Source organism: Columba livia, chromosome 1, assembly GCF_036013475.1.
Source record: "Columba livia isolate bColLiv1 breed racing homer chromosome 1, bColLiv1.pat.W.v2, whole genome shotgun sequence".
NCBI lineage: Eukaryota > Metazoa > Chordata > Aves > Columbiformes > Columbidae > Columba > Columba livia.
In genome coordinates this window covers 18,723,600-18,748,746 of record NC_088602.1, presented here as the reverse complement: position 1 = coordinate 18,748,746, position 25,147 = coordinate 18,723,600, and the positions used below count along the sequence as shown (strand labels likewise).

General features: G+C 40.2%; 1 protein-coding gene across 5 annotated transcripts in view; it reads left to right on the top strand.

The window, feature by feature from the left end:
- The window catches only part of EXPH5 (exophilin 5), a 36,910-nt gene extending 12,578 nt beyond the window's left edge, over positions 1 to 24,332 (top strand). For 3 of the 5 annotated variants that reach the window (XM_065048973.1, XM_065048989.1, XM_021286283.2), the window contains exons 2-6: positions 5,563 to 5,720; positions 8,251 to 8,395; positions 12,836 to 12,884; positions 14,393 to 14,519; positions 16,406 to 24,332. In XM_065048973.1, the coding sequence (XP_064905045.1) occupies positions 5,563 to 5,720; positions 8,251 to 8,395; positions 12,836 to 12,884; positions 14,393 to 14,519; positions 16,406 to 21,735 (5,809 nt within the window). In that variant the 3' untranslated portion in view covers positions 21,736 to 24,332. Of the gene's footprint in view, positions 1 to 5,562; positions 5,721 to 8,250; positions 8,396 to 9,340; positions 10,233 to 12,835; positions 12,885 to 14,392; positions 14,520 to 16,405 lie in introns of those variants that run through there. The other 2 variants (XM_021286285.2, XM_021286284.2) reach the window with 2 other exon arrangements.
- Positions 24,333 to 25,147: the final 815 nt, after the last annotated feature.

The following is a 25,147-nucleotide window of genomic DNA, read 5'->3' as shown; positions in this document are numbered from 1 at the left end:
CCCAGGGGAACAGGCAAAAGCTTCAAGGATAAATGGGGTATTGGACTTGATGAAGGAAAACAGCAGCTAGAGCAAGTCATCTACGATATATTAATTTCATGTAGTTTAATATGAGAAGTTAATGCTTTGGGAAATAATAGAGGTAACTTTTAGCCACTGTACAGAAGGTGCTTAAGTTAAAAAATTATAGACACAGAAGACATTGTGAGTTATAGAGTGGAAAGTGGTTTTCAGTGCACAGTGGGAGTCCAACAAGAATGTTTCCTGTAACCTGGTAGTCTTGCTGTCTCTGTGGATTGTGTGTAATGAATGTACACATTGCCACTGTATTAGGCTATCTCAAAGCAGGTGATCAGCTTTAATTTAAAATAATAAATCTGCTGAATAGAAGTAGTGTAATAGTGTCAGATTTTGTGGGTTTTTTTCTACTTTATAATTAGAAAGAAGAGACGTGGAAATGGAAGGATTTTCCCCAAGCAGACAGGGTGGAACTTCAGCAAGGGCAGAAAAGATGTTCTGCCTTTAATTCAAATGTTCCCTGTCTGTGTCCCTGATACACATGACAGGACTTAATGCATTAATCTGATGTCTACTGTGAGAAAAGTGTTATGGGGACAAAATGACATTTACTGTTTGCAGCTGCCTGCTTAAGCAGCCCCACTTGCTGCTTGAAAGGGTACTACAGGTTGGGTATCAAAATCATGTGCAGAAAGTCCTATCTTTGTGTTTAAAGTACTTCTGCCTATTAAATGTACAGTTTGGGAGGAAAAACTTGAGAGGATTAATTGCCTTTTCCCTTTCTCCCCGCTTCCATCTCCTGCTTTTGCAGATTTCTGGAATCTAAATATTTAGGGATAATTGTGAGCTGGCAACTTGATGTGCCTGTCAAAGAAAGATTGAAAACTGTCCCACACAGTTCAGCCAGCGCTGGGCTGTGAAGTGTTTCCCATCCTTCAGGTGAACCTTTCTTGGCACTTCCAGTTACACAGCCAGGGGTGGCACCACTAGGTGACTTTCCAGCAGCCTGACCTGACACCTGTTCAGGACAGTGAAAGTCCTTCCGTTACATTTATTGGTATTTGTGTCATGGTCAGGAAGAAACACTGAGCCAAAACATTCTTTGGTTTTCCTTGTTGTGACACATATCCTCTTTGCCCATACACATCTTTAGTTTTATTGCTCACATACTCAGACAAATAAGTCTTCTGAAGGCAACTTGGTGGGTTAATAGGCATTATAAAAATCAGTACATAATAACAAAAATGAGAGCAGTGGTAGTAATAATGAAAAGGATGAACACTTGACTGGAAAACTAGTATTTGGGGGAAAGAGAAAATTAAATCTGAGTGGTTGATTAGCAACAACCTAGTAGGTTAGATTCAAGCATTATTGCCAAAACAACATTTTCTTCATCAAAATAGAGAAAGTCTTGATTTTTCAGAGGCTTACTGCAGAAATGCTTAATTTTATAAATACAAAAGCCAAAGAAAAATTAAGTGCATTTTCAGTTAGGTCTTTTTACGCTGTCTCGTAGTGTGTGCAACCAAAACATGGAAGTCGGTTTTCCTCTCTGATTCACCTACTTCTGCATAATGTTTTACATGTAATAATGAAGCTGACTTGGTTTATTGACATTAGCCAAACAGAAAACAGCAAGAAAGAAAAATAAACAAAAGGTTGCTTTAATGTGAGTAAAAATATACCAGCTACTTAGAATAAAGACTGCCTTAGAAAACAGAGCTATTGTGTGCCTGACATGTTAGGAAAGAGTATCTTGGCTCTGCATATTGTTACTTTTCTTCCTGGTAGGATTAACAGGAGCTTTTCTGGTACCTTGGAAACCAGAATGTTGTTATTGCTATTATGTGTTTATATGAAATAGAAGATAATATTTTTTTTAAATTACTTTGGCTGTGGTAGTCTTTGATAGTGTCAGAAATATTTCATTCCATCCCCCTCCTTTTCTTAATAAAATGACAACTCGAAAGTATGTCTTTAAATAATTTTTATAAAATTAAAAGCAACTATAAGTTGCTAGGATATAAGTTGCTTGCATATATGTTTTAGAGCTACCCGTTGCTCTGACCAGAGTTTTTTAGAAATTTAACTGGCCATAGAAATGATAGAGTTGCACAGTTCACCAGTACAGTATAATGTATAAAGCCATGGGAAGGTGATAAGTTGAAGCAAAAAACTGAGGAAAGAACTGGCTCATCAGGCACTATTTTTAATGTCTCTAGCCTTTCCTCAATGACAAGTTAAGGAATATAAACAGAGTAAAGACATAAGCTTGTTTTATGTAATTATTTTTTTCAAGTTATCTGTCCTGCTGTAGTTTTTATCTAATTTTTGGCACTTTTTATCTGGAATACTTTCAGCCTTAACTTCTCAGACAGTGAGAGCTTTGATGCAACAAGCAAATACTGATCTGTTTATCCTCCATCCAGTGCAATTCCTCGGGCTTGGTGGTTGCTGCGTGTCTGTTCTCTCGTGAGGTGGGTGGTAAGAGCCTGTCACGGCCAAATCCTGCTTCTGCTGAACTCAATACGAATCATAATTTCTGCTTTGACAGAAGTGGGATTGAGTCCTGTTTCCTTTGCAAACAGCAGAGATGTCCCCAAACGTCCTATTTGGCAACCCAGTTTCTACTGCCTTACACATCTGTCTTCTGCTTTGTATTCAGGATGAAGATGATAGAGAAAATACCTTTCCTCTTACAGTAGCAATTAAAGCTCCTTATTATCCTAACAGGAAGTGGCAGGGGAGGCTGCTGCTCTTTTCACAATATTTATGACAACCCACATGAAAGTCTAGTACTCCCAAACATTAGTTTAACTTTTCCCCGGAGATGTCTGTACAAGAAATACTGGGACATCCTTGTGCCAATAAGGAAGAAATGTTTTTAAGAACAGTGCAAAGGAATTGCTCCTGAGTGATTCATTAGTTTAGATGCTGTGTGGCATAATGGATGGGAAAAGTTAACGAGGTGGAGCCTGTGAGGTCATTTTGGATTGCTGCCTGCTCCGGCTTGTGGAGCAGTCTCCTGCAAGTTATCCTGGGAGTGGAGTTGCCTTTAATCCTGCAGCAGCTTACGGGTACTATTCCCAGTGACAGTGATGTTGTCTCCTCTCAAAAGGAAGTGGCTCCGAGTTTCCAGAGTGGTTGTGGAGAAACGAGGAGCAAGGATGGATGGAACAGACAAGGGAACAGGATTAGTGTGTCTGGTTTAGAGGGCATTAGGTGTTTCGACACTCCTACGGAGCAGTGTCTCAATATATCATTTGCAATCCAAGCAACAATAGCGCTGCCTCAAAGGCAAGTTCATTGCAATAGTGACTGCAGATACCATCTTCTGCTGTAATTGTTTCTTGAGATGGGCTTTCCTTCTAGTTCACAACTGTCGTTCATTATTATCATGAGGGGGCAGGTAGACTTGGCAGAGCAGGTATATAGGGAAATGATGTGGATTGGCTGGGAGTCATGGCAAATGAGAAATATTTAATAGTCATGCGATATTGCAATTGCATATTATGTATCATGTTAATATTATTCGGTACTCACATAACTATATAGGGTTTAATATATGGGCCTGCATGTGTGTATAAATACAAATATCCACAAGCAATTTAAAGGGTTTATTTCATGAGCTGGGAATGACAGCATAATTCAAAAGCAGCACATTCACAGATAATGATCACAGATAGTGCCAAACACGTAGCAGTAAAGACTTCACAGTGTTTAAATGTTCGTGTCAATGTCTGTGCAAGATTTTTAACACATTTTTCAGTGAGAGGCATGTTCATGCGCTGCCCTATGTGGTCGATGTTAGGGCAAGTGTAGTTTTTCGTATTTTTCCTTCTCTCTGGAACGCTAAACGTGCAGCGAGCCGATGTTTAAGGGTGAGCGGTGCCGGTTCCCCGGGACCCGCCAGCTCAGGCACGGGCGCCGCTGCTGGGGGGCGGCCGCCAGGTGGCGCCCGGGCCCCGCCGCCCACCCGGGTGTTCAAAGGCCACAGGGGTGGTTTAAGAGCCGTTCTGCGCTTCGGGCCCTCAGCAGAGCTGCCGGGGCTTGTTACCGGGGCAGCCGCTCCGCGCACACCCCATGCCCGGGTCCGCTGCCGCCCCTCCGGGCAGCCCGGGCCCTTCGCGGGGGCCGCAGAGTGAGGTCATGGGGCTGGCGCCTGAGCGCACTTGGTTCGCGCCTCCTGCTGCCCGTCCCTGCCGGGCTGGTCTCCGTGCGGCGTTCGCGGAGTTCAGACACCGCCGTGCTGCGGTTGGATCTGTGATGAGTAACATTTTTGCTTTTGTAATAAGTTTATTTCTAATGGTTAGTACTTGTGCATGTGTCTGGGTAATCTCCTTCAAGGGAAATACTCATTTACCAAAATGTCTTTCTCCTGCCCTCCTGTCCTTCAGATGTCACCAGGTGAACAGTAGGTGCTTGTGTGGACAACATACCCTCTATCAAATCCAGATGGAAACATATATATTTCCAGACTAGATATTTCATTTTAAGTTTGGTTTTTGAAGTAATGTTGTCTCAGAGAATATTAGGGTTTATTTAAATTGATAACTGAAATAATTTATGTTCTCCAAGAGCATCTGTATTGCTAGACATGAGTTTTACCAGTGATTAAGGTGGAAGATTTACATGAAAGCCTTGCTAAAACACTGGTGTTACATCTCCAGGCTGTGCACAAATTCTTGTTCTGTTGCCAGCAGAATCAGTCGGGGTGTGGATTTGCTGCATTTGCATCTGTGCTTTAGGCACCTGTGTAATGTCATTTGAAAACAAGTAACTTTGTATGTCCATTGCACTATTCTGACTCCTTTGAAACTGCACCTTTGTCTGTTATGCCCAGATAAACAATTCACTCCTGTGACCTCTTGATCTGAAACCTGAACTTGCTACTAAACAGGTTTTTTAGTTGCAGACACATGTGTGTAGCTTGTTGAGCCTTCCCCTCTGCATGGTAGAACATTCGTATTCGTTGTTAGTTGCTTCCATACATAATAAACACAGGCAGAATCACTATGTAGCAAGGAAAGAGGAAAATGTGATGAACGCGTTGAACATGTTGCATTAATATATATTAGCTGAATTCACAATTTGTTATTCTCATTTACATAGAAAATGTGTGGTGGGTACCTCACTGTGAGGGCCCCAGTGAGCTTCCTCTTGAAAATCAGAATAATCCTATTGCTTCTGCTTAAATGAGTGAATAAATACTTCAAGAACTGTTTTGTTAGAGTATTATTTATTCTAAGTTGATTATTGGCTGAACTTAATCTTACTTTCTGTTAGCTTTATAATGCTTATGAATTATTGTGGCAAGGAAAAAGACACAGAATAATGCAAGCACATGAGTTGTCCACTTAACCTCGTCACATTTTTACGTGTTTGCTGTGAATGTATCATGTCCCACTGTATCTTTTAAAAAGTCATTATGTGTAGAAATACACCGTCAATACCTAAATGAACAACAGGGAGGGTTTCTAATTACGTGCCTGCAGTTTCTAAAATGGCTTAAAAATAAATTTTGCATTTTTTTTTCCTTTCTAGCAAACTTCTGAAGAGAAAGAAGTCTGAAACGGGGCTTCAGGGAGTGACTGGAGAATGGTTTGAAGAAATACAAAGAAAAAAATTTCAGAATTACAGTGATGTCAATAGAATGCTAAAACCACCATTAGAGCATCAGCTAAAGAAGAGCAAAAGCACCAGTGAGTTGTGTTTTTCCATTTCCTTATCTACATGATCACGGTCACAGAACCAATGTCTTGGAGCATTTCAGAGTGTAATGGCTAAGAAGTTTCTGAAATTGCATTGAGTTTCTTCTCAGGTCAAAGTTTTACCAAAGATATATTTTCAAAATGATTATGATTCAAACTAGGCATGAGGAAGAATTTTTTTTACAATGAGGGTGGTGAAACAGTGGCCCAGGTTGCCCAGAGAGGTGGTAGATGCCCCATCCCTGGAGACATTCCAGGCCAGGCTGGACGGGGCTCTGAGCAACCTGATCTAGTTGGAGATGTCCCTGCTCATTGCAGGAGGTTGGACTGGATGAGCTTTGAAGGTCCCTTCCAACCCGAACTATTCTATGATTCTATGTCCAACCTTTCGTGGGCAAGGGACCCTGGGTAATTTAATCCAGCACCCTGTCCATTCACATCTTGTAAACCTCCAGTGATGGAGACTCGACCACATCCCTGGGGAGGTTGTTCCAGTGATTTATTGTCCTCACTGTAAAAAACTTCTTTCTTAATCAAGACGAAGTTGCTGTACCTATAGTAAATACAGTGGTGGTTTCCTAATCAAAGCAGTAATGTTTATTTTGTACAAAAACTGTTTCTGTTTTACCTAATTGTCTTAAAGAAACTAGAAGCACCTAAATGACATTTGGAATAAGACAGAAATCTGGGTTTGGGCGAGAGAGGTTTGACTGTACCAGTGGAAAAATTATACTGGTAACACTGGGCTAAAGGCACACCAGTGCTGATTATCAGGTCGGGTGGCCAAGTTGGGAAAGTTGGGCTGAGCAGGAAGCAACTTCTGGAGATCTAATTTCGCAGGTTCTGTTCACCATCCGAAATGAACATGCACAAGAAACACGTTGTCTCTGTACCAAACACGGCATTCTGTACCATCTTTTTCACCTTACATCCAGATAGTTTTCTTGCATAATATATGCTTTTATTCCATTCATATTTCTGCATATTTTTCATTGAGCTCTTCCTATTTGTGCTTCATAGCAACTAGAAGCAGAGTCATGTATTTCAAAAGAAAAGTGAAACCCTACAAATTTTCCTAGAACTACAGACAGATCTCTGTCTTTCCTGCCCATTTTTCCCCAACATCCTCTTCAGGCCACAGCTCTATACTATTTTTGTCGTTCAGAAGTGGTCTGATTGATGCATTAGCTAACTAAACTCTGTGCAATTGTTCTGTGGTATTTAACTTCGAAAGCTGCTGTTTGTGTTTCAGATCTGAAGAAGGGATTGTGTACCTCAGAGGTTTGTCTGTTATTTCCAGCTGTATAGGTTGGTTTAATAAAAGGTACTGCTTGTACCCACAAGCCTTACTCTGTCCATGTCCTAAACCATCCTGGCTATGGCAGAGTGCTGTTAGGACTCTCTTGATGTCACCTTCATTGTCAAGTCAAACAATGCCATCAGGAGGTTAGGCTCTCAAAGGGGTAAACGATGCAGCATTTTGTAATACACAGTGATTGTCACTGAACTGAAAACCATGTATTGTACACAGGATTTAAATCACATGACAAGAATTATTCACTTAGTTTTGAACTAGGTCCAAAATACTGCCCCTTGCTGTTGTTATTGGTGACATTTTTCTCTCATTTCTGGATTTGCTTTCTCCCACAGTCATTGGATAAGCCATTTTCAGGCTCTGGTATTGTTTAATGCATGTAATGGGGGGGGGGGGAGGGAAAGAAGATACAGTGCCTTATACCTGAGTGAAGTGTTGTTTCCTTGTGTCCTCTGGTTTTCTTTGGCATGTTTTAATAGCAAACCGAGCAGTTTCTTTCCCAAATCTACAAGCAATACTCCTTCTCTTCTTTACATAGATTGCCAGGTGCTTTTACAGGCAGAGTGGGTTTATGTTCCGTTTGAAGCAGTCAAATCATAACCTTTCCAAATAAGTCATTCCTGTTATTTTACATTTTAAAAAAACAGTTCTGATATGCAGTTTGTAGCAGAAAAAATGTATTCCCATGGCCACGGGAATCTCATCATAAAGAACTGTATGATACAGAAGACACTTCAGTCTGAATTCCTGTTAAGTAGTTACATTACAGTCTATTAAACCATTGTATATTTAGGGCTGTTATCTTTATATTTCTTACAAAGGTGAAAATAAAGTGACTAATAATTGTGGGTGCCTCAATTTTCAAATGTCTAATTTGCCTATATTTTAAAGTGATTCTGGTTTTCAAATGGTTGAGTGCTGATTACTTTCTGAAAATCAGCCTCATTTATCTCACATGCATCACACAAACCCAGTAATACTTTTTGAAACCCTAGACCTGTTTGTGTTTCTCTTAGTCTTCCAGTTAGTCATTATAAACCAGCATGTCACATAGTCTGTCCAAAAATGTTGATAAAGCTGGATTTTCTTGGCATAAAATGTAAGCAAAAGAAAATTTTTCATGAAGACATAACATTTTAATATGTATTTTAATACTGTGTTTAATGAGAACTTGAAATAAAACAGATTTTTTTCTAATATTTTTAGATCAAACAGAATTTAAAATGTCATCCCGCACAAATCCTCAAGCACAAAAGAACACTTCAGCATCATTTCTGGGGTTCAGATCACCTTTTGCTTGGCTTTTCTCCTTTAGAAAATCAAGGAAAAACCAGACTCAGAAGCAACCACGGTAAGCTCTAATCAGAACATACATTATTTCCAGCTTTAAAAAGTCTATGAATTGTTCCATGTTTGCTTAGAAACCTTTGTTAAAATTAATTTTCCAGTCTCATGCCTTTCACCTCACCAGGAAAACTGACTTTTTACTTGGTCATGTAATGAGAGATTGTCTGTTCTATATCAGAAGAATGAGGACTAAGCGGCAAGTAATAGGTAAAGTCTCTTGGCTAAATCTGTTTTGCACAGGTTTTGCATGAAAGCTTTAAGTGCACTAAAGCCGCTGGACGTAGCACCTGCTGCATCCTATTTAATTCCCTCTCAAGAAGCCAAGGTGTCAGGCGCATGGGGCTCTGGTGCCCTATGGCACAGGAGGAAAGCAAAGCTTTCCCAGGCCAGGGCAGAGCACGTGGGCCACAGGCTGCTTTGGTTCCCACCATTTCTAGCCCAGAGGCAGCCCAAAGGCAAAGCTGCAGCTTCAGCTCTGGCCGGGCAAACAGGGCGGCTCTCCAGAGCTTTTGTCTGCCGCGCTTCTTTAGGGCTTTGGTTGCTACTGGATCTGAACCAAAGATGGTCTCACGTGCTGGAGCTGCTGTTTGAAGAGCTTCCTTCTCCCGTGCCGCCTCTGCTGTTCAGAGGCAACAGGGGGGCTATGCTCGGGCTAGTTAGGCTGGTTCTCCCCTAACTTTTGCCCTGTGTGGTCCTGTATGTTGGCAACACCTGAGTGAAATATGATTGTTTTTCTGTGCATCTTAGGGTAATGCTTGGGACTGTGAAATCTAAGCATGAAGCTGCGAGATCTTTGGCACAAAGAGCTGATTTTCACTCTGTGAGTCTCAGGCTGGTGTTCTAGTCCGTGCCTGGGTCTCCTGGGTGGAATGACTCAAGACAAGGAACAGCTGTAATAAACAAGAATTTAAAGAAATGATTATTAGTCTGATATGTAGGTTTTGTAGCACAGCAGCTTGCCATTGTGGAGTGTTTGTATCAAAGCAGAGAGATTTAAGGAGAGGTTTGAATAGAGGTAGGGAGGTTAGCTTTGTGGATATTTACTGGTAACAATTCTCCTACATAGCAACACAGCATTGAAAAAAAAAAAGGAAAAGAAAGCCAAGTTTTAACACTGCTCAGTATGTGTCATCTGGTCCCCTCTCTCTCCTGTGAGCTGGTAATGCCTTTTACACTAGACACACCAACACTGTGGAGTAAAGGGGACTTGTGTGGCTGAGAATTGGATTTCAAGGGCTCTTTAACCCGTGTGCAGCAAGGAAGCTAATGTACAAGTGAAGGTCTAGGCTTTGCTCTAGAATCTAAGCATTGAAATTATTTCTTAATTTAGGAAGGAAAAAAAAATAATCTGAGCCTACTCATTGCATCAGCTTTTCTAATATGTGTTTATCTGGCTTTTCCACAGAAAATCTATTGTGGCTCAGATGCCTTTGATTTCTTACCGAGCTCGGCTTGAAAAATAAACAAGTCAATCCTGACGTGTAACTGAGCTGATTGCTACATTTTCTAGTCACGCCTCTCTGTCGAAAACTTCCCCCACCCTCTTCTAGGTGTTGCCGTGGCATGTGGTTTGCTTTATGCATAGACATAGCGCTGAAATAATCTGCCTCTCACCAGGTAGAGTTATTTTGGAGAGCTAGTGAAGTACAATAGGAGGCAGCACTGTAAATCCTGTAAGTAAGCCTAACTGGCAGAAGCTTTTAAATGGCTAAATATTAATGGCTGTTTAGAGGGTCCTTTGGCAGTTTCATCAGCTGTGGTCGTGTTTTGTGTGAGAATAAATTATGGATGCTGCAGAGAAGAGTGTGCTTGTGTGGAGATACAGAAGATGCTGATAAAAGGTTTGTAACTGTAGTCTGAAGGTAGTGAAATGTTTGATGACTTTTTGGTTTCAAGCGTGTTCAGTGTTCTTGAATTCATCTTTATTCTTTTCTAATATGTGTGTTTCATACTGGAAAAGAAATGCTGTTTTGTTGTGTTTTCAGCATGTTTGAGTTGTGTGGTTGTTTCTTAGCTGGGTCCTTATGTAGTATTGATAAGAATAGCACAGAAGAAAACAGATTACACTTCTAATATTGGACAAGTCAGAAACTTCAACAGGTGCTTCAGTGAAAATACTAATTCGCAGCAGATTTTAATGTATGGATTTATATTGTTGTTACCAGTAGTGACAGTAGTAAGTAGTCATCTTTTAATCTGATATTCGATTGTTGTAAAAAAGATACATAGATATATAAGTGAAAAAGTATAAAATACAACTTCTTGTTTTCCATAGTGAGTAGTATTTATCTCATGACAAATATTTCTGAACTTAAGCAGTAATTTAGCTTCTTTTCTGCTTATGAATAACAGATAATGTTTCCAAGTGTGTGTGTATCTATGTGTGCGAAATAATGTAAACATTGCTCAATATCCTTAACCAAAAAATAAAATTACTTTTTCCCAAAACTAAGCAATATTTCTCTGGCAATAAGCAAAACTTGAATTCTGAAATGCTGAAAAGCTTAAAAGAGCTCAGAAAAAATAATGAGGCAGTTTGAGAAATAGAGAGTTTGGCATAGGGAAAAGATCAAAATAACCTTGTCTGTGTAAGTTGCCAGGGAGGAAAAGAAAGCAGGATGCAATGACCAGTTATTTCTGAAATAACAGTGACAACAGAGATATGGAGGAATTTAGAATAATGCCAGAGGTGCAAATGAAAATTTAATTTTTGCCTAGACTATCAGAAGACATTTCTAACCAACATGTCTACTTCATGTGGCTTCATTGCAAGGAGCAATTGAGGCAACACCAAGCACAGCACCAAGTGGGGAGAACTGTAGAGCAGCTTTGCACAGTAAATAAAGCTGAAGAAGAGAGCTTCTAACAGAGCTTTTACATTTTTGTTATGCACCTAATTAAATAAAATTGCTAAGCCACAGGAATTCATTGGACGTGGTTTGCAGGAAATCGTTGTAAAAACTCTGAAACATAAGGTCCATTCTTAATTTGTTGTAGAAGCACTAAAACATATTCAATATTGTTTTAGTTTAAAGGAAGAGCTACTTACATCTTGGAGTCCTGGTTCTGTAAACTTGATTCACAGGGAGCGGTAACCCACTAAATTGATGACTGTTCACATTGAGTGCTACAAGGAAAGATTAGGAATTTCGGATTCCGATTGTCTGGCTGGATCCAGAGCCCACTGAGGTCAGCAGGCTTGTTTCCTTTGGTTTCAGTTGGACCCCATGTCAGAGAGGAATCCTGGTTTTACAGTTCACAATTACAGAAGCAAAAACAAATTGCACCTTTCAACTGTTCTTCCCTGCCTGCAAGCACATTGCAAACAAATGACAAAGCACTTCAGGAGGAAAGGCTGGGCCACAAAGAACCTGCCAACAAGCCGGTTTATACTTGCTGTTGAAGCACAATGAAGTGTTCTGAGCACAAGAAGGTTTTAACAGCCTAAGAACAAGGTCGTTCAAAAAGACTTTGAGACAAACTGGACTGAGCAGAACTGTCTTCCCCTGCTTCACTTTCTCTCAAGAATTAACTTCCTGGGAAAAAATACGGTTTCTGAGACAAGGGAGAACTGGCAATAAGCACAAGCTGAGCAACATTTCCTTCAGGGCTTTTGAAGGAGCTGGGTTTGCTTAGTTGTAAAATAAGGATCTGCAGACTTGAATACACTCAGTGAAGTCAGGTCCTGTTCTTGTTTCTTTAGTTTATTTTGTATTTGTATGTCTGCAAGTCACCCTGTAGAACAGAATACCTTTTATGTTCAGGGCTTCTTAGCTTGTTCTAACCACTGCATTACTCACAGATGCTCCAGCCAGTTCTCCGCCAAGCCCTTGCAGTCTTGTTTAGCTTGGGAAAGCGGATGAGCCTTCTACTCTATGTTAAAAATTGGTAAATAAAGTCTGTTTTGGGTGAGTAGCAGCAAGTTCCAAAGTTCACGCTGAAAACAATCTGCTGTCTGTCTCTCCTCCTTCGCAGGGGCAGAGCAGAGCTCTGCGAGTCTGAGCAGGGTGAAATGGAAGAGAAAAACTAATAGAATTGCAGATGCAAACCACTTACAGATTTACAAGTAGTTAACTACTAGCCATTTGTAGTACCTATCAAATTATTGTTGTTTGGAAAAGGAAGTAATACCATCTTATCATAAGGCTGGATTGAAAGAATTACTTCATGGCTGTTGCAGACATTGCGATATCAGTAGGCTGAGTTCATTCTTGGCTGTGCAGCTACAAGATTTGCCAGCTGACAAGCCCAAACCAAATGGTGGTACATTTCCCCAGTGGTTTTGTGTTAGCAGGATGTTTTGGGGAGGAAGGATGGATTTTTTATAGCACAGTCTTTGTTTCAGATGCTTCTCCAAAGTTGTTAAACTGCTGGATATTTACTATCTGGTATAATTACATCACGTTTCTTTCCAAAACCAACATTTAAATGCTTCTGCCTACAGATATGACGGTTCTGCTAGCTCATCTCCGAACGTGGAAGAAATGGCAACAGTAAGTAGCTTATGACCTTTATTGTAAGCAATATTTAAACCACAGATTTTTAAAAAACTAGTCCCCTTTGTTTAGACTGTTGATATAACACCTGTTTAAATAGTAGTCTTGCAGTTCTTGTTTTAAACACCAAGTTAAATGTTTGTATTGTGAACGTGTTGGATGCAGTAGAATGAACTTACCCTGTTAGCTACGCAAGCCCAGAGCTTTCCTAGGTCAGCTCTAAATCAAGCTCTGATCAGGTTTCATTTCTCTCTTAATGAGAAAAGAATTGCATGGATAATTTCGTAGGCCAAAACCCTCACATATTTTGGTAACTGTAACCAACCTGCCAATAAGTCAAAACTCACACTGAGTAAATAATCTGGTGTATTTACTTTGTTTCTTTTCATTTGTGCAAGGGTGAATAAGAGTGGCTGACTTGGGCAGGCAGTGAGCTGGAGCCTCTCCTGCAACATACCCATGTGCAGAATTACTGTGCAAATTTAAATTTTGACTGTAGGAAATTATTTTTTGGCTGAATGTTCCATTTTTTAAGCACAAGCTCAATTTAAGGATGAAACAATAGGTTTAATCCTGATGTAATTTAAGTGCACACTGTTGAAATATACAGATTTTCTCCAAGGATGATGTTTACTATTTTAATTACTTTATAGCCCTGTATTACTAAGATGTCATTTTTTCCTCTTCAACTGTATGGTATTACCACAGGGAGGACTAAGAAGATTTACAGTATATAATCAAAGGTATAGAGGAGGTAAATTGGTCACCTCCCTTCTCTCATATTTCAAAAACAAAGGGATATTCTATATTAATGCATGACTGAACAAAGATCTTATCAGAGAATCCTGCCTATTATATGAATAGATTATTACAGATACACAAGTAAAATATTCTGAATAATGAGAACTAAAAGTAGGAAGACTTTTTATTAAAAAAAAGGAGCGAGAGTCTCAGCAAAAATAAATCAGCAGTTCAGCAGTTGACTGCACTTCTACCATCTGAGGCTGTGAGCTGAGAGAAATATGGATGGGATAGGCACCTCCTCCCCAGTTTAACACATAAGCTAAACTCATTTTCCCCACTGCTAAGGCAACTTATCACAGCTCCCAAAGGGCTGGTTTGCAATATGAAAATTAACTGTGGTGTTGAATTATTAAATCTCTGTTAGGAGGTCAGTGTATGAATTTTAAAATATGCTGGTCAAGGAAGAAACGATTGGGAAAAACTAAATTAAGAGATACAATTCAATGAGAATGCATATGGAAAAAATAAGTAAACTATGCCTCTTATTTTAAGGTCATTATAACACATATATCCGAAACAAAACTAAACCACATGCAACTTTACAATCCTTAGTTGTATATTTTAATAATACAGTGTTTAATGGACCCACAACGACTTTGCTGACCTCTGTGACTTTTGACACAATTTGTGACGTGACACCTGAAACATGATGTGAACCCACATGTTGAACTAAAGTCAAGTTGCCTTGGAATTTTTAACAGGCTAAAATGTGTAATTCCCCAATGTCGGTGGAAACAAGTGGTCGTTCTCGTGATGCAAACCAAGACGAAATGATGGAGAAAAGTGCACAGGAGTGGAATGAACAGCTAGAGAAGGAGTTTTTCAGTGGTAAGTGTGTGTCCTTACTTTGTTCTGATACTGTTGTTACCAGAAGTGACAGTGGTGACTGCTTTCAGAGGATTTTCAGCAAAAGCATAGGCTGTAAAGATGTGGCTCATTACTTTCTAGTCATAGTGGCTACTTTTTGCTGGCTTCATCTGACAGCAGAATGTCTGACATTGATGTGTCACTGGTTACTCTTAGAGTGCATTTCATTTCATACTCATCTAGTTCAGAAGAATCACACTTTAAAAGCGTACATTTCTCTCTGCTGATCCTCACAGAGGCCTATATCACATCCTTTAGATGCGGACATGCAGTTGTGTGAGAAGAATTTCATCCCAGTTTCCTTTATGCGTAATTTTGATAATGACGAATTACTGGGCCTGTTTTTATGAATTGTAAAGCCTCAAACCACAGAAGCAAGAGGCATTATGGCATTCAGTTAGCTTTCTGGGAACTCTTATTGCACCAGTCAAAAGTTGCTGGTTCTTTTTTTTCCTCACTGCTGGGAAGTGAGGCACGGTCAGCCCCAGCCTATGGAAGTACAGAGATGTTCTTCTGTAAACCTTTTCAGATCTATGCAAAGAAGTGTACATAAATATTACAAGAGATCACAGACAGAAAGCACGATCAGCAAGCAGTGGGTGAGTCAGTAGCGCTGGAAGAGGATTGCGCTGCACGGTGGACAGTTCTTCTCCCAAAACCCGCATGCCTGTCACAGCTTTTGGGTGTCAGTCACAGCTGTGCACACTTGCCCACTGACAGAGAAAAACCATACGTAGCTTGGCTGATGTCCTCCAAATGAAAGACTCAGAAACAACTTGTCTTTTTTCTTGTACTAAACTGAGTCTCCCAGGAGTCTTTTCTCTTCTGTGCTGAAGGGAAACTTAGAAAACCAGAAAATTTTAGTACATTTGTATCACTTTGAATTCCAACTATACATACCTAACAATGCTTTCTTAATGAATCTGTACTATTAGCAAAATCTGTAATAACTGATCAGTTAATCTTTTTCCTTTAAATGAATTAGGAAATGCTGTCACAAAACAGCCATATCCATTTGTGGTTATATCTTACATGTGCTATTTTCAAAACAAAAAAATACTATTAGCAAAGGCGTAATTATTTTTGCCAATAAAAAAACTTTTAACACATTGCTGTCACTTAGTCTTATGACTGAGTATCTTGGTTAACTGAGCTGTCTAGTGTTTCATTCCAGTTCATGAAAGTCTCTACATATATAAATACAGCATTGTTGCTAGAACGAATCACAGGCTCCTAATGATTTCATTACCCTTTCTTCCCCAGAAAATGCCATTTTCAGAAAGTGTTCATTTTAAAGTAATAAGCTACAATTTAGTAGATAAGTTATTTTCTGGATGAAAGAAATAGTGGACATACCAGCCTACTAAATGTGCTTGTTTGGTGATTTGCAGGATTCTGTATTTCCTTGGTTACATCATAACTGTGCTTTGTGAAAAGGCAGAAAGGTCCATATTTGCTTATCAGCCTAGTGAATTTTTTTCAGGGATTTTTTGCTTGCAAACTAGATTTGGAAAATTCACACACACATATATAGCTCATGAGTAAGAATTCAGACTTCAGATTGTTTTGTTTTTCTTTTAAGTAGCATAAAGACTAATATTTACATACAGAGCAGCTTTAAGATAAGTCATGGAGCAGCGCATTTCTTTCCTTGTAGTCATAATGGGTGACCACTGAAAGGAACTGTGGAGGAAGAATGTGTGGTTTGGGAAGGGTTTTGAATGCTGAGAAGCTGACACCTTTCAAAACCAGTTCTAATTATTAATGTAGTACATGAAACTTTAACATAAATAGTCAGATGATTGTTCAAGAAAACAAACCCAAGTATCTGTTTTTTTCCTGTGCAGTTCTGAATGATCTGGATGACCAGCTGGCCCAGGAACAAGCCCAAGACCCACTGGAAAGGACAGTTTCTTCTGGCAGTGCATCAAATGTGCAATACAGTAGCGCATTCCTTACTTCAAAGAGGCAGACTGCTAGTAGGGGGCAACACAGACATGACTGGAGCGACATGCCTAGCACGTTTTTCCCAGATGGACTGAAAACAATAAGAGCCAAAGATGAACACAAGATTTTCATCAGACCGAGGAAGTTACAAAATGCATTTATAAACTGGCACCAGACAACTTTTCCAGAAGATTACAAGTATGGTGATCCAGTCGATGGAAATCCTCATCTGCTAAGCAGCAGGCTGTCTTCCGTTTCTTTCGGACGGTCGTCAGAGGGTAGCTTATATCCTCCTTCCATAACACAGAACAGCGGGTTTAGGCACAAGGGTTGTATGAACAGGGATACAGCTGGCAGAAGTTACTCTGTGTGTTCCCTTCGGAGATGTCCATCATCAGTATCTTCTGACCAGCTATCGGCATCTAGTTTACAAGATCCATTTTCAAGGGAGAACAACAATGGTTTTGTACCAAGGTTTGGTCGGCAAAACCCAAAGAGAATTCCTCTGTCTTCTATTGTATGGAACAACACACCAGACTCTCCTGGACAAACAGCAACTCAAGAAACGATATTTAGAACCCAATCACTGATGGAGTTTCATGCTGCAGACCACAGTAGATATGCTAACTCTTTGCAAGAAACCAAGAAATACTCATGTTACCACTCAAAACACCACTACAGAAGATCTATTTCAAGCAGTAATTGCTTTAGTAGAGTTAGTTGCCCTGACACAGCTACTTCTCCTTTGTCCTTTGATAACTGGGAGAATTATCCATTATACAAATCGGAAAATAATCTCTCTAGAGCCTGCTGTAGAGATACTTCTCATGGCAAGTTGTATGCAAACCAAAAAAATTCCGTTTATGGAAAAAAAGACAGCTATCCTTCCTGGGCTGATATTCCTCCGTACTACAGTGATAAAGCGTTTATTTCCCCTGATGCCAGCTTTGAAGCGATTACGGCTAATTTAAATGACCAGCAGTGGGCACATAGAAAGAATGCCAAGTTTGGTTCACAGCAGCTGCAGAACGATTTTCACATGTATTCTCCAGAAAATACGAATACCAAAAGAATAACAAGAAGTGCAAATAGAAATATTTCAGAATTCACTGAGCACAGTCAACCTTGGCTAAGCTGTAACTCTTCAGTTTCTCCGTCTGGTCTCAGAAGTGATGAGTCAGTCTTTCCTAATTTGAAGAACCAAACAAAACATATAGGACTGAACAGGAATTCAGTCGGCGTTATCCAAAGAAGTACTGAGGCAGACTGTACACAGCTGGAAAAGGCTGAAGGTATGAAGCTGCCAGATGAAGACATGCCATTACAGTCAGTTTCTCAACAAACAGATACAAACTACGTCAACACCCGGGGTCTTCCCTCTAACAGCCCTGCTTCTGCCATGCTGCAAAGAGATGCATCTCTCTTTAACACAATGAGGTCAAAGAGACAAACCCAAGCCACTGCCAGAGGAGATACTGCAAAAATATATACATCAAACGGTGATAAAAGAAATGTACACATGAAGGAAAACGGTTGCCCACCCAACAGTGTGTTCAGTCTGCCTCCCTGTATTTTGCCAGCTGAAAAGAGCAGAAAAGAACCTTTCCTTCGAAATCAGAAAGAGTTGGAACATAATCTACATTATGCAACAAAAAGAGAGAGCATCAGACAGGATAATCGGAGTGCTGAAGCCATTAATCAAGCTACTCTGACGAGACGGTCGTCACTGCTGAATGTTGCTTCTGCTCCATCCACTGAAAAACTAGCAAACTGTCGAGGCATGTTGTCCTGTCCTCCTAAACGTTTATCTAGCTCCTCACAAAGCTCTCCACAAGCACTTTCTCATAAAGACAATTCTAAATGTTTAGGAACATTGACTCGCTCTTCAGTAAATTGCAGAGTTACTGAATCTCAAGAAGAAGATGGAAAAACAGCTCAAATGAGCAGAACAGGTGTTACCAAAACAATTTCACACAAAACACTGCAAAATACAAGCACTTTAGTTACTAAGGACTGTAATAGACAGTTCACTACTCGTTCTTCACAAAATGAAAATTCAGGAAATATTTATATGCATAGCTTCGATGGAGACCCCAAAACCTCTGAACATAGTTTAAGTTATTTGTGTCTTGAAAAAGAGAGTGGAACAAAAAGGAGTAATTCACCTTGTATTGAAAGGCTTCACAAGCAAGACAGCTTGCTGAGACACAGCAGTAGCTGCAGCGTTACTGGCTCCCCGAGCAGAAACAGCCTCAAATCTCCTGACCCACTTGTTCTTTATTACACTTTGCCTAGAAAATCAGCTAGCATTGCTGGCAGTGTTATGTCAGATACGCCCATCTCTTTACCTAGAGAAAGCAGAACAAGATGTGATTGCAGAGATTATGCCTTTTGTTCTAATCAAAGAGATGTGTCTTGTTTAGACTCAGAACATTCCTTTTTAACATCAGCATCAGTAAATGCTGCTAAAAGTAACAAAGAAAAAGATTACCCCAGTCCTTTAACCAAAAGTCCTAGTGATTCAGTAAGTAGTAGTACATCAGTTGAACTGACAGACAGATGTAAACGTCTAGGCAGAAGAGAATCCTCTGTGTTTTCAGATTGTAAGGAAAGGGTAAATTTTTTGCAGAAATTAAAAACTACAAGCACATTTACAGTTTGTGTTGATGAAGATCATGTCAAGTATCATGAACTAGTTTCAATTTATTACACATTACCACGGAGGCATTCAAGAACATTTTGTAACCTCTTTAGAGATAATACAGAGGATGAAGATTTACCTTGTCCCAAAGAAAATGCTCAGTCACCAAGAACACGAAACAACAAATTCGAAGGTCATGTGAGTTTAGCAAATGTTTTCTTCCCCAGTACTCTGGAAAAAGAGGTGCCTTCGTATTCTTCTGACCGAGTATCTTTAGCTCCGGTCACACCTCAGAACTTAGGAACTGCTGTCGATAGTGAAGAAGAGAATTCACACTTACCTCCTAGTTCTGAAAAAGTAAGTTTTTCAAAGTCAATGAATGTGGTACATAACAGGAAAGATAGTTCAGCAGATCTTTCATTAGCAGAAAATGTGTTTTCTGATGTGGTGGCAAAAGAAACTTCATTTGATGGTCTACAATCTGCTGCAACAGTGGCTAAGTCAGGCAAGGCCATTTCTCATGCTTCAAGCAGCCAAAATACAGAAAATTGTCTAAAAGAAAAAAAGGAAATTTCTCAAACAGCCCCACCACTCGTGTCCACTTTATCAAGCCCTCCCAAGCCAGGCAGGTGTTCAGGGAATTCTTTGTATTCTGCTTCAACAAATACAAATATTATGCAGAAGGGAAATTCTGAAAACTGCTGTCAGCCCCCTAAAGTGAACACCAGTAAAAATGTGAATAGCTTCCTCCTCTACCAGAGAGAGAGGAGTTCCCTTGGAAGGAACCGTAACACAGCGCCTGCTGATGTGCCACTTCCTCCTGCAGAAGACACGTACAGGGATAGTACTGAAGTCAAACAAGGAGTAAATTTCCTGCACCAGACCACCCCTCTGTATAATAAGTGTAGTGAACTGCAATTAAGGGCTGACAGCTCTAGAAAAAATGCGAATGATTTAAACTCTTGTAGCAAAGTGCTTTCAGAGTCTCAGAACAAAGCATCTGAGGTAAGCACAGCTTCCAGTGCTGATCCATTACTTGAGCTAGACAAAGTGGTTGGCACAGGTACAGATGAATTAAAGAATTCAAAAACTAAAGAAGAGCAAAACTCACAGAGTACTCAGATGGGTAAAGATTATAGTGGCTTGCAGGAATCACAGGGGCACAGCGAAGGCAGCCTGAACATTAACTGCAAAGATAAAGTCCTCAGGGTTACACAGGATCAGAAGATACCGCAGAGTGCGGAAGATGAGAACAAGCTTCTCTCTGACTGCACAAAAGACAAAGTCAAAGATATGGAAAAAAGGAAAAACAGACCTTCAATTAAAAATAAACTGGCAGCAGTTTACAAAACAAGTCGAAAATTTTCAAGTAAAAATTTACCCCCCAAACCACACATAAGTAACATTTTTTCACAGAACAATGGAAGTGCCACTTCTTTAGAGGTCGACATGTCCCTTGACTCACTGATTTCAATGGATTCCCATCAGCCGTTCCTGCAGTTGGACAATGAAAATCAGAATCACAGTCTGAACGCCAATAAGAATATACCAAGACCAACACCAGCTGAGAATAAGAAGACTGAAAATCAGAATGATCCTTCTTTGCTTGTTAGTAACACCAGCTGGAGGTCTTTGACAAGCTCATACACCCAGAAGGAAGCCATCGGTCCAAATAAAACTACAGGGAAAGTGGAAAATAGGCCAAGTCTTACAACCCTTTTTCCAGATAAAACAATAACCACAAGAAATAAGAATTCCCAAACAGCTGATCTCAGGTTAGAAAGCAAAAGCCAGCCCATCTCTCCCAGTGTTACTGCATCAGACCCATTGGATGATGAGAAAAGCAAAGCTAGCAGTCGTGCCAGCAGTGCTCCCTTGCCACTTTTAACAGACAAAAACTCAAACAGGTATGCAAATAGCTGCTTGCAGGCAGACGTATGTCCAGAGCAAAACTTGACTTCCCAAAGAGTGCTTGGTCTGTGTCAAAATACCTCTCAGGCTCCTGGCCCAAAAAATGCCAACTTGTGTAGCTATGATGTGTGCAAGAGTCATGCCAAAAGTCAGCGAGAGCGTCGCCTTTCTGAGGGTATTTGTGCTCAAGATTTCCATGAGACCTTTGCCTTGGGAAGCAATATTCTACCAAAAGATGGAATACATGGGAAGAGATATAAATCTTACTCAGAGCTGTTGTCTTGTGATGAAAATGAAAACTGGGCATCAGATGATGAAAAATGTTACAACACTAGAAATTTTATGTATCCTTCAGTTGAATTTGGTATATTTGGCAAAGAGCAACAGTTGGCTTTCTTGGAAAATATCAAGAGGTCACTCACAGAAGGGCGATTATGGAGACCTTGTCTTCTTAATAACCCTGGTGGTCTCAGAGATGGAGAGACTCCTTCTATACACAGGACTGAGCTTTTGAGCTCAAGTTCTGCTGGGAGCAAAATGTCATCGGCTGCTTCATCGCCCCGAGAGCTGACTGATATCTATGGGGAAGACCCAGCAGCTTATTCGGACTCTGACAGTGATACCACCACCGATGACGAGTACTACCTAGATGAGGTAGATAAAGAATCAGAGCTATGAAGGGCCAGTGGTACTAAGATGGCGCGATAGCTCGGTAGCTTCTGGGCAGGCAAAAACATGTAAAATACTTTGAGCCAGTTCATGTGCTGCTATAAACTGGTACAATTTCATTAGTTTTAAAGAAGTTAGTATGTCATGTTAGCTGAGCATTTGACTTTTGTATTAAATATGTGGCTTCACCATTGTTGTTTCTCCCAGCAGGGAAAAAGAATGTTAAAAAATCCCTTCCCAAAATAATGGAAGGTAAACAGCTGTGGAGCTTCGGGCAGTGCAACTCCAGAGATGGCTTTCCTCTGAGTCAGCAGGCAGTGGCTTAGGCTTCTGCCAGCTACACAGTGCTGGAATGGATTAATTCTAGCTTAAGCTACATTTTCTTACAAAATTTTACAGAAAACCAAGAGGTTACTTTGCTGATAAATTCCTGTTTCTCCAGTTTTCCCCATTTACCAGATCAAGAATGATATGCCAATCCATCCCACCCGCAAACACCCCCACAAAATGAAAGCTGTTCCTTTTTTACAGCATATTCTGTTATGAATGTTCTTTTTCTACATTCCTGGGAAGCAGAGCAGCAACGTCCCCAGTGGCGTTTGTTCTGCCGTGCAGCTGACGTGGATTCCACACCAGGAGTTTTCACCTCAGCATTGCAAGATCCGTGAGCAGTGTGCATTACAGACGTGTTGCTGGTGCATGGGCAACAGCTCAGCAAAGAGCACAGCAATGGGAAACTCCCCAAATTCCTGAGGATCTTAAGAAACACAGCTGAGCACGGAAATCTGCTCTTCAGACATGGGAGACTGGTAGCCGGCACAGCTTTGGTTACAGTTGAGATGAATGGCCAGATTTCTGCCTTCGATTTAGGAACAGGTTAATTTGCATTAGTAATTCAACATTTCAAACCATGCAAAAATGTAAAAAGGTTTACCCTATTTATTTCCTGTATAAACCTCATAGGTTGAATCCTAAGTTGTTGTAACTGTAACCAACACAACTTGTTACGTCCCCCGTACTGCCGGGCTGGTCCCGGGGGAGGCACCTGCTGCCGCTGCGGGTTCTTTTGGGGAGCAGCACCCACAGCGCCCGAGAGGCCGCTCAGCTGCGTCACAATTGCGCCCTGCAGACTGGCAGCTTTTACATACAAAGGAAATAAAACCAGTAAGAAATGCTCGTTGCCTTTTCCTAAATTACCGCCTCTTTTTGCTATTTTTCAACCATTCCTGCTGTCACCACTGTGCTTTTTATCCTTCAAACTGAACGGCTATAAACATTTTCCAGGGGCTCTTCTTTGGCCACACTAATAATGGAGTGTTGTCACTCAGTAGCCAAAACTTGTCCCTGGCTATTAAATTTCTAACTAAGCTTTGATCGCTTTTTATGCAAGATCAGAAGTGAGACACTGAACCAGAAGATAGTATTTTTAAATAATTACACATCTGCTTTATTTCTAATTTCACATACGGTCTAAAATGATGATCCCTATTTTTGATACATTTTTTAATTCAATAAAATTTCTGTAGGATGTAAGTGTATTTTTGTAACTGGAAGGACAGTGTACTGGTATTTTAAAATAATATATTTTACACAAAACAAGCAATGCTTGTATCCCTGACTTGTTATCATTCCTCAAGAAGCTAAAAGATTAAAATATTGTAGTAGGTAACTGGTATCCTTATATTTTTATACTGTAAACTTCGTTAAAGAAGTGGGTCTGTACTTCAAATCTGTACCAATATATAAGTATTATTACTTTACACCGGGGTAATTTGTCTTTTTTTGTACATAGAACGACTAATATAAACTATGTATTTATAGCCAGAATTGATGTCTAGGACATGCCTGTTTTGGAAGGATCTAGCATATGCTGACATAGGCAATGCTGGAAGGAAATGACTACTCTATAATTGCAATCTTGTGAAATGTGGTATTCTAAGGAGAAATAACATTTTTTCTGTAAATGGTTCTATACCTACAGGATTCTGTAGAGTAAGACAATAAAACCAGCTGAGTATCATCAGGAATTGCTGCTGCTGTACATTTCTGCAAAATATGTTAATAAACAATGGGGTATACCAGCCTACATAAGATAAAGAAGAATAAAATGAACATTTACGAGGGAAGTAAATGGTGATACAGTTTTTTCTTGGCTAGAAGTGGATGGTTTAGAACATTTTTTATTTGTAGATATTTTCTACCTGTTCAGCAGAAGTTGGATTAAGTTCTCAGCTTGTTGACATATTTTTTTTTCATTTGCTGTGCTATGTATGTACAGGAAACCAGATGGCTTGATTTAATATAAACAAGTAAAACTGCTTTTGGTCATAAATCAGTTGTGGAAGACTGCAGCCTACTGAGGATTGTAAACTAATATTCACACTGAATAATGATATACTGCAAAACAGTCAATTGGGTGAAAAGAGAAGGAGAAATACCCATTGAATAGTGATCAACTCTGTTGAGTTTATCAGAGCCAGATTTTACACCTCTGCTCTTCCAAGCTTTTTCTTTGGTAAAAGTATATTCTATAAATGTTCATAATTTATAGGATTTTCATATTTAAAATTATTTGTTAGAAATAAATTCTGCATTCAAATGAAAAAGATGCATTGGTACTGTGTTTGTTTTTCACTTACTGTGGATGCCATAGACAATTAAAAAAAAAATCTCATAAAATCCACCATCATAAGTATTGTTGTTAAGGTGCTGATGGCAAATTATGCCACAGATTTAAAACAGGGTGCCCAGCCTGGCTCCATTGCGCAACTGTGGGCAGCAGTGACAGTCACACCAGCTCCTGGCTCCTGGTGCCATGTGCATAGTGCTGACCTGTCCTTCCCCACCAGCCGATGAGTGTGTTGGACACACAGTCTTCCATCAGTAGTACCTTTACAGTAGACAGGTTAAACTCTTAAGAGAGCCGTGTGCCTACGACTTGCCTTGAGGAGCCGATACTCCATGTAGGGGCCAAGGGTGGTGTTTGATGAGTAGTTTTACAAGGTGATGAGCTCCACGTGAGAATCACTTCAGCTGGAATTGCCTGAGCGGAGCCTGGCGGCCACGTGCCCAGTAACAGGGTGTGAGACTCACTAGTACCTCTCAACCTTAATTACTACAGCCAGGATGTGTGGTACCTGAGTTTGGTGACACAGTCCCTCAACCTGGTTTCAGAAGGAAACATTGTTTATGAGCTAAGGTGGTGCTTCTGGGTAGATCTCTGTCTACCCTTTCAGTTGTTTGTGTCCCCAGATGACCTTTGACCTTTCTAACAGCTCAATGACATTTGAAAGAAGGGATAGAAGTCTTGTGGTTTCATCACAGCATAGCTCAGCCTGGAAAGGACCTCAGGAGGTCTCTGCTCTAACCTCCTGATCTCAGCAGGTTGGCTCTGAGGTCAGGCCAGGCTGCTCAAGGCTTC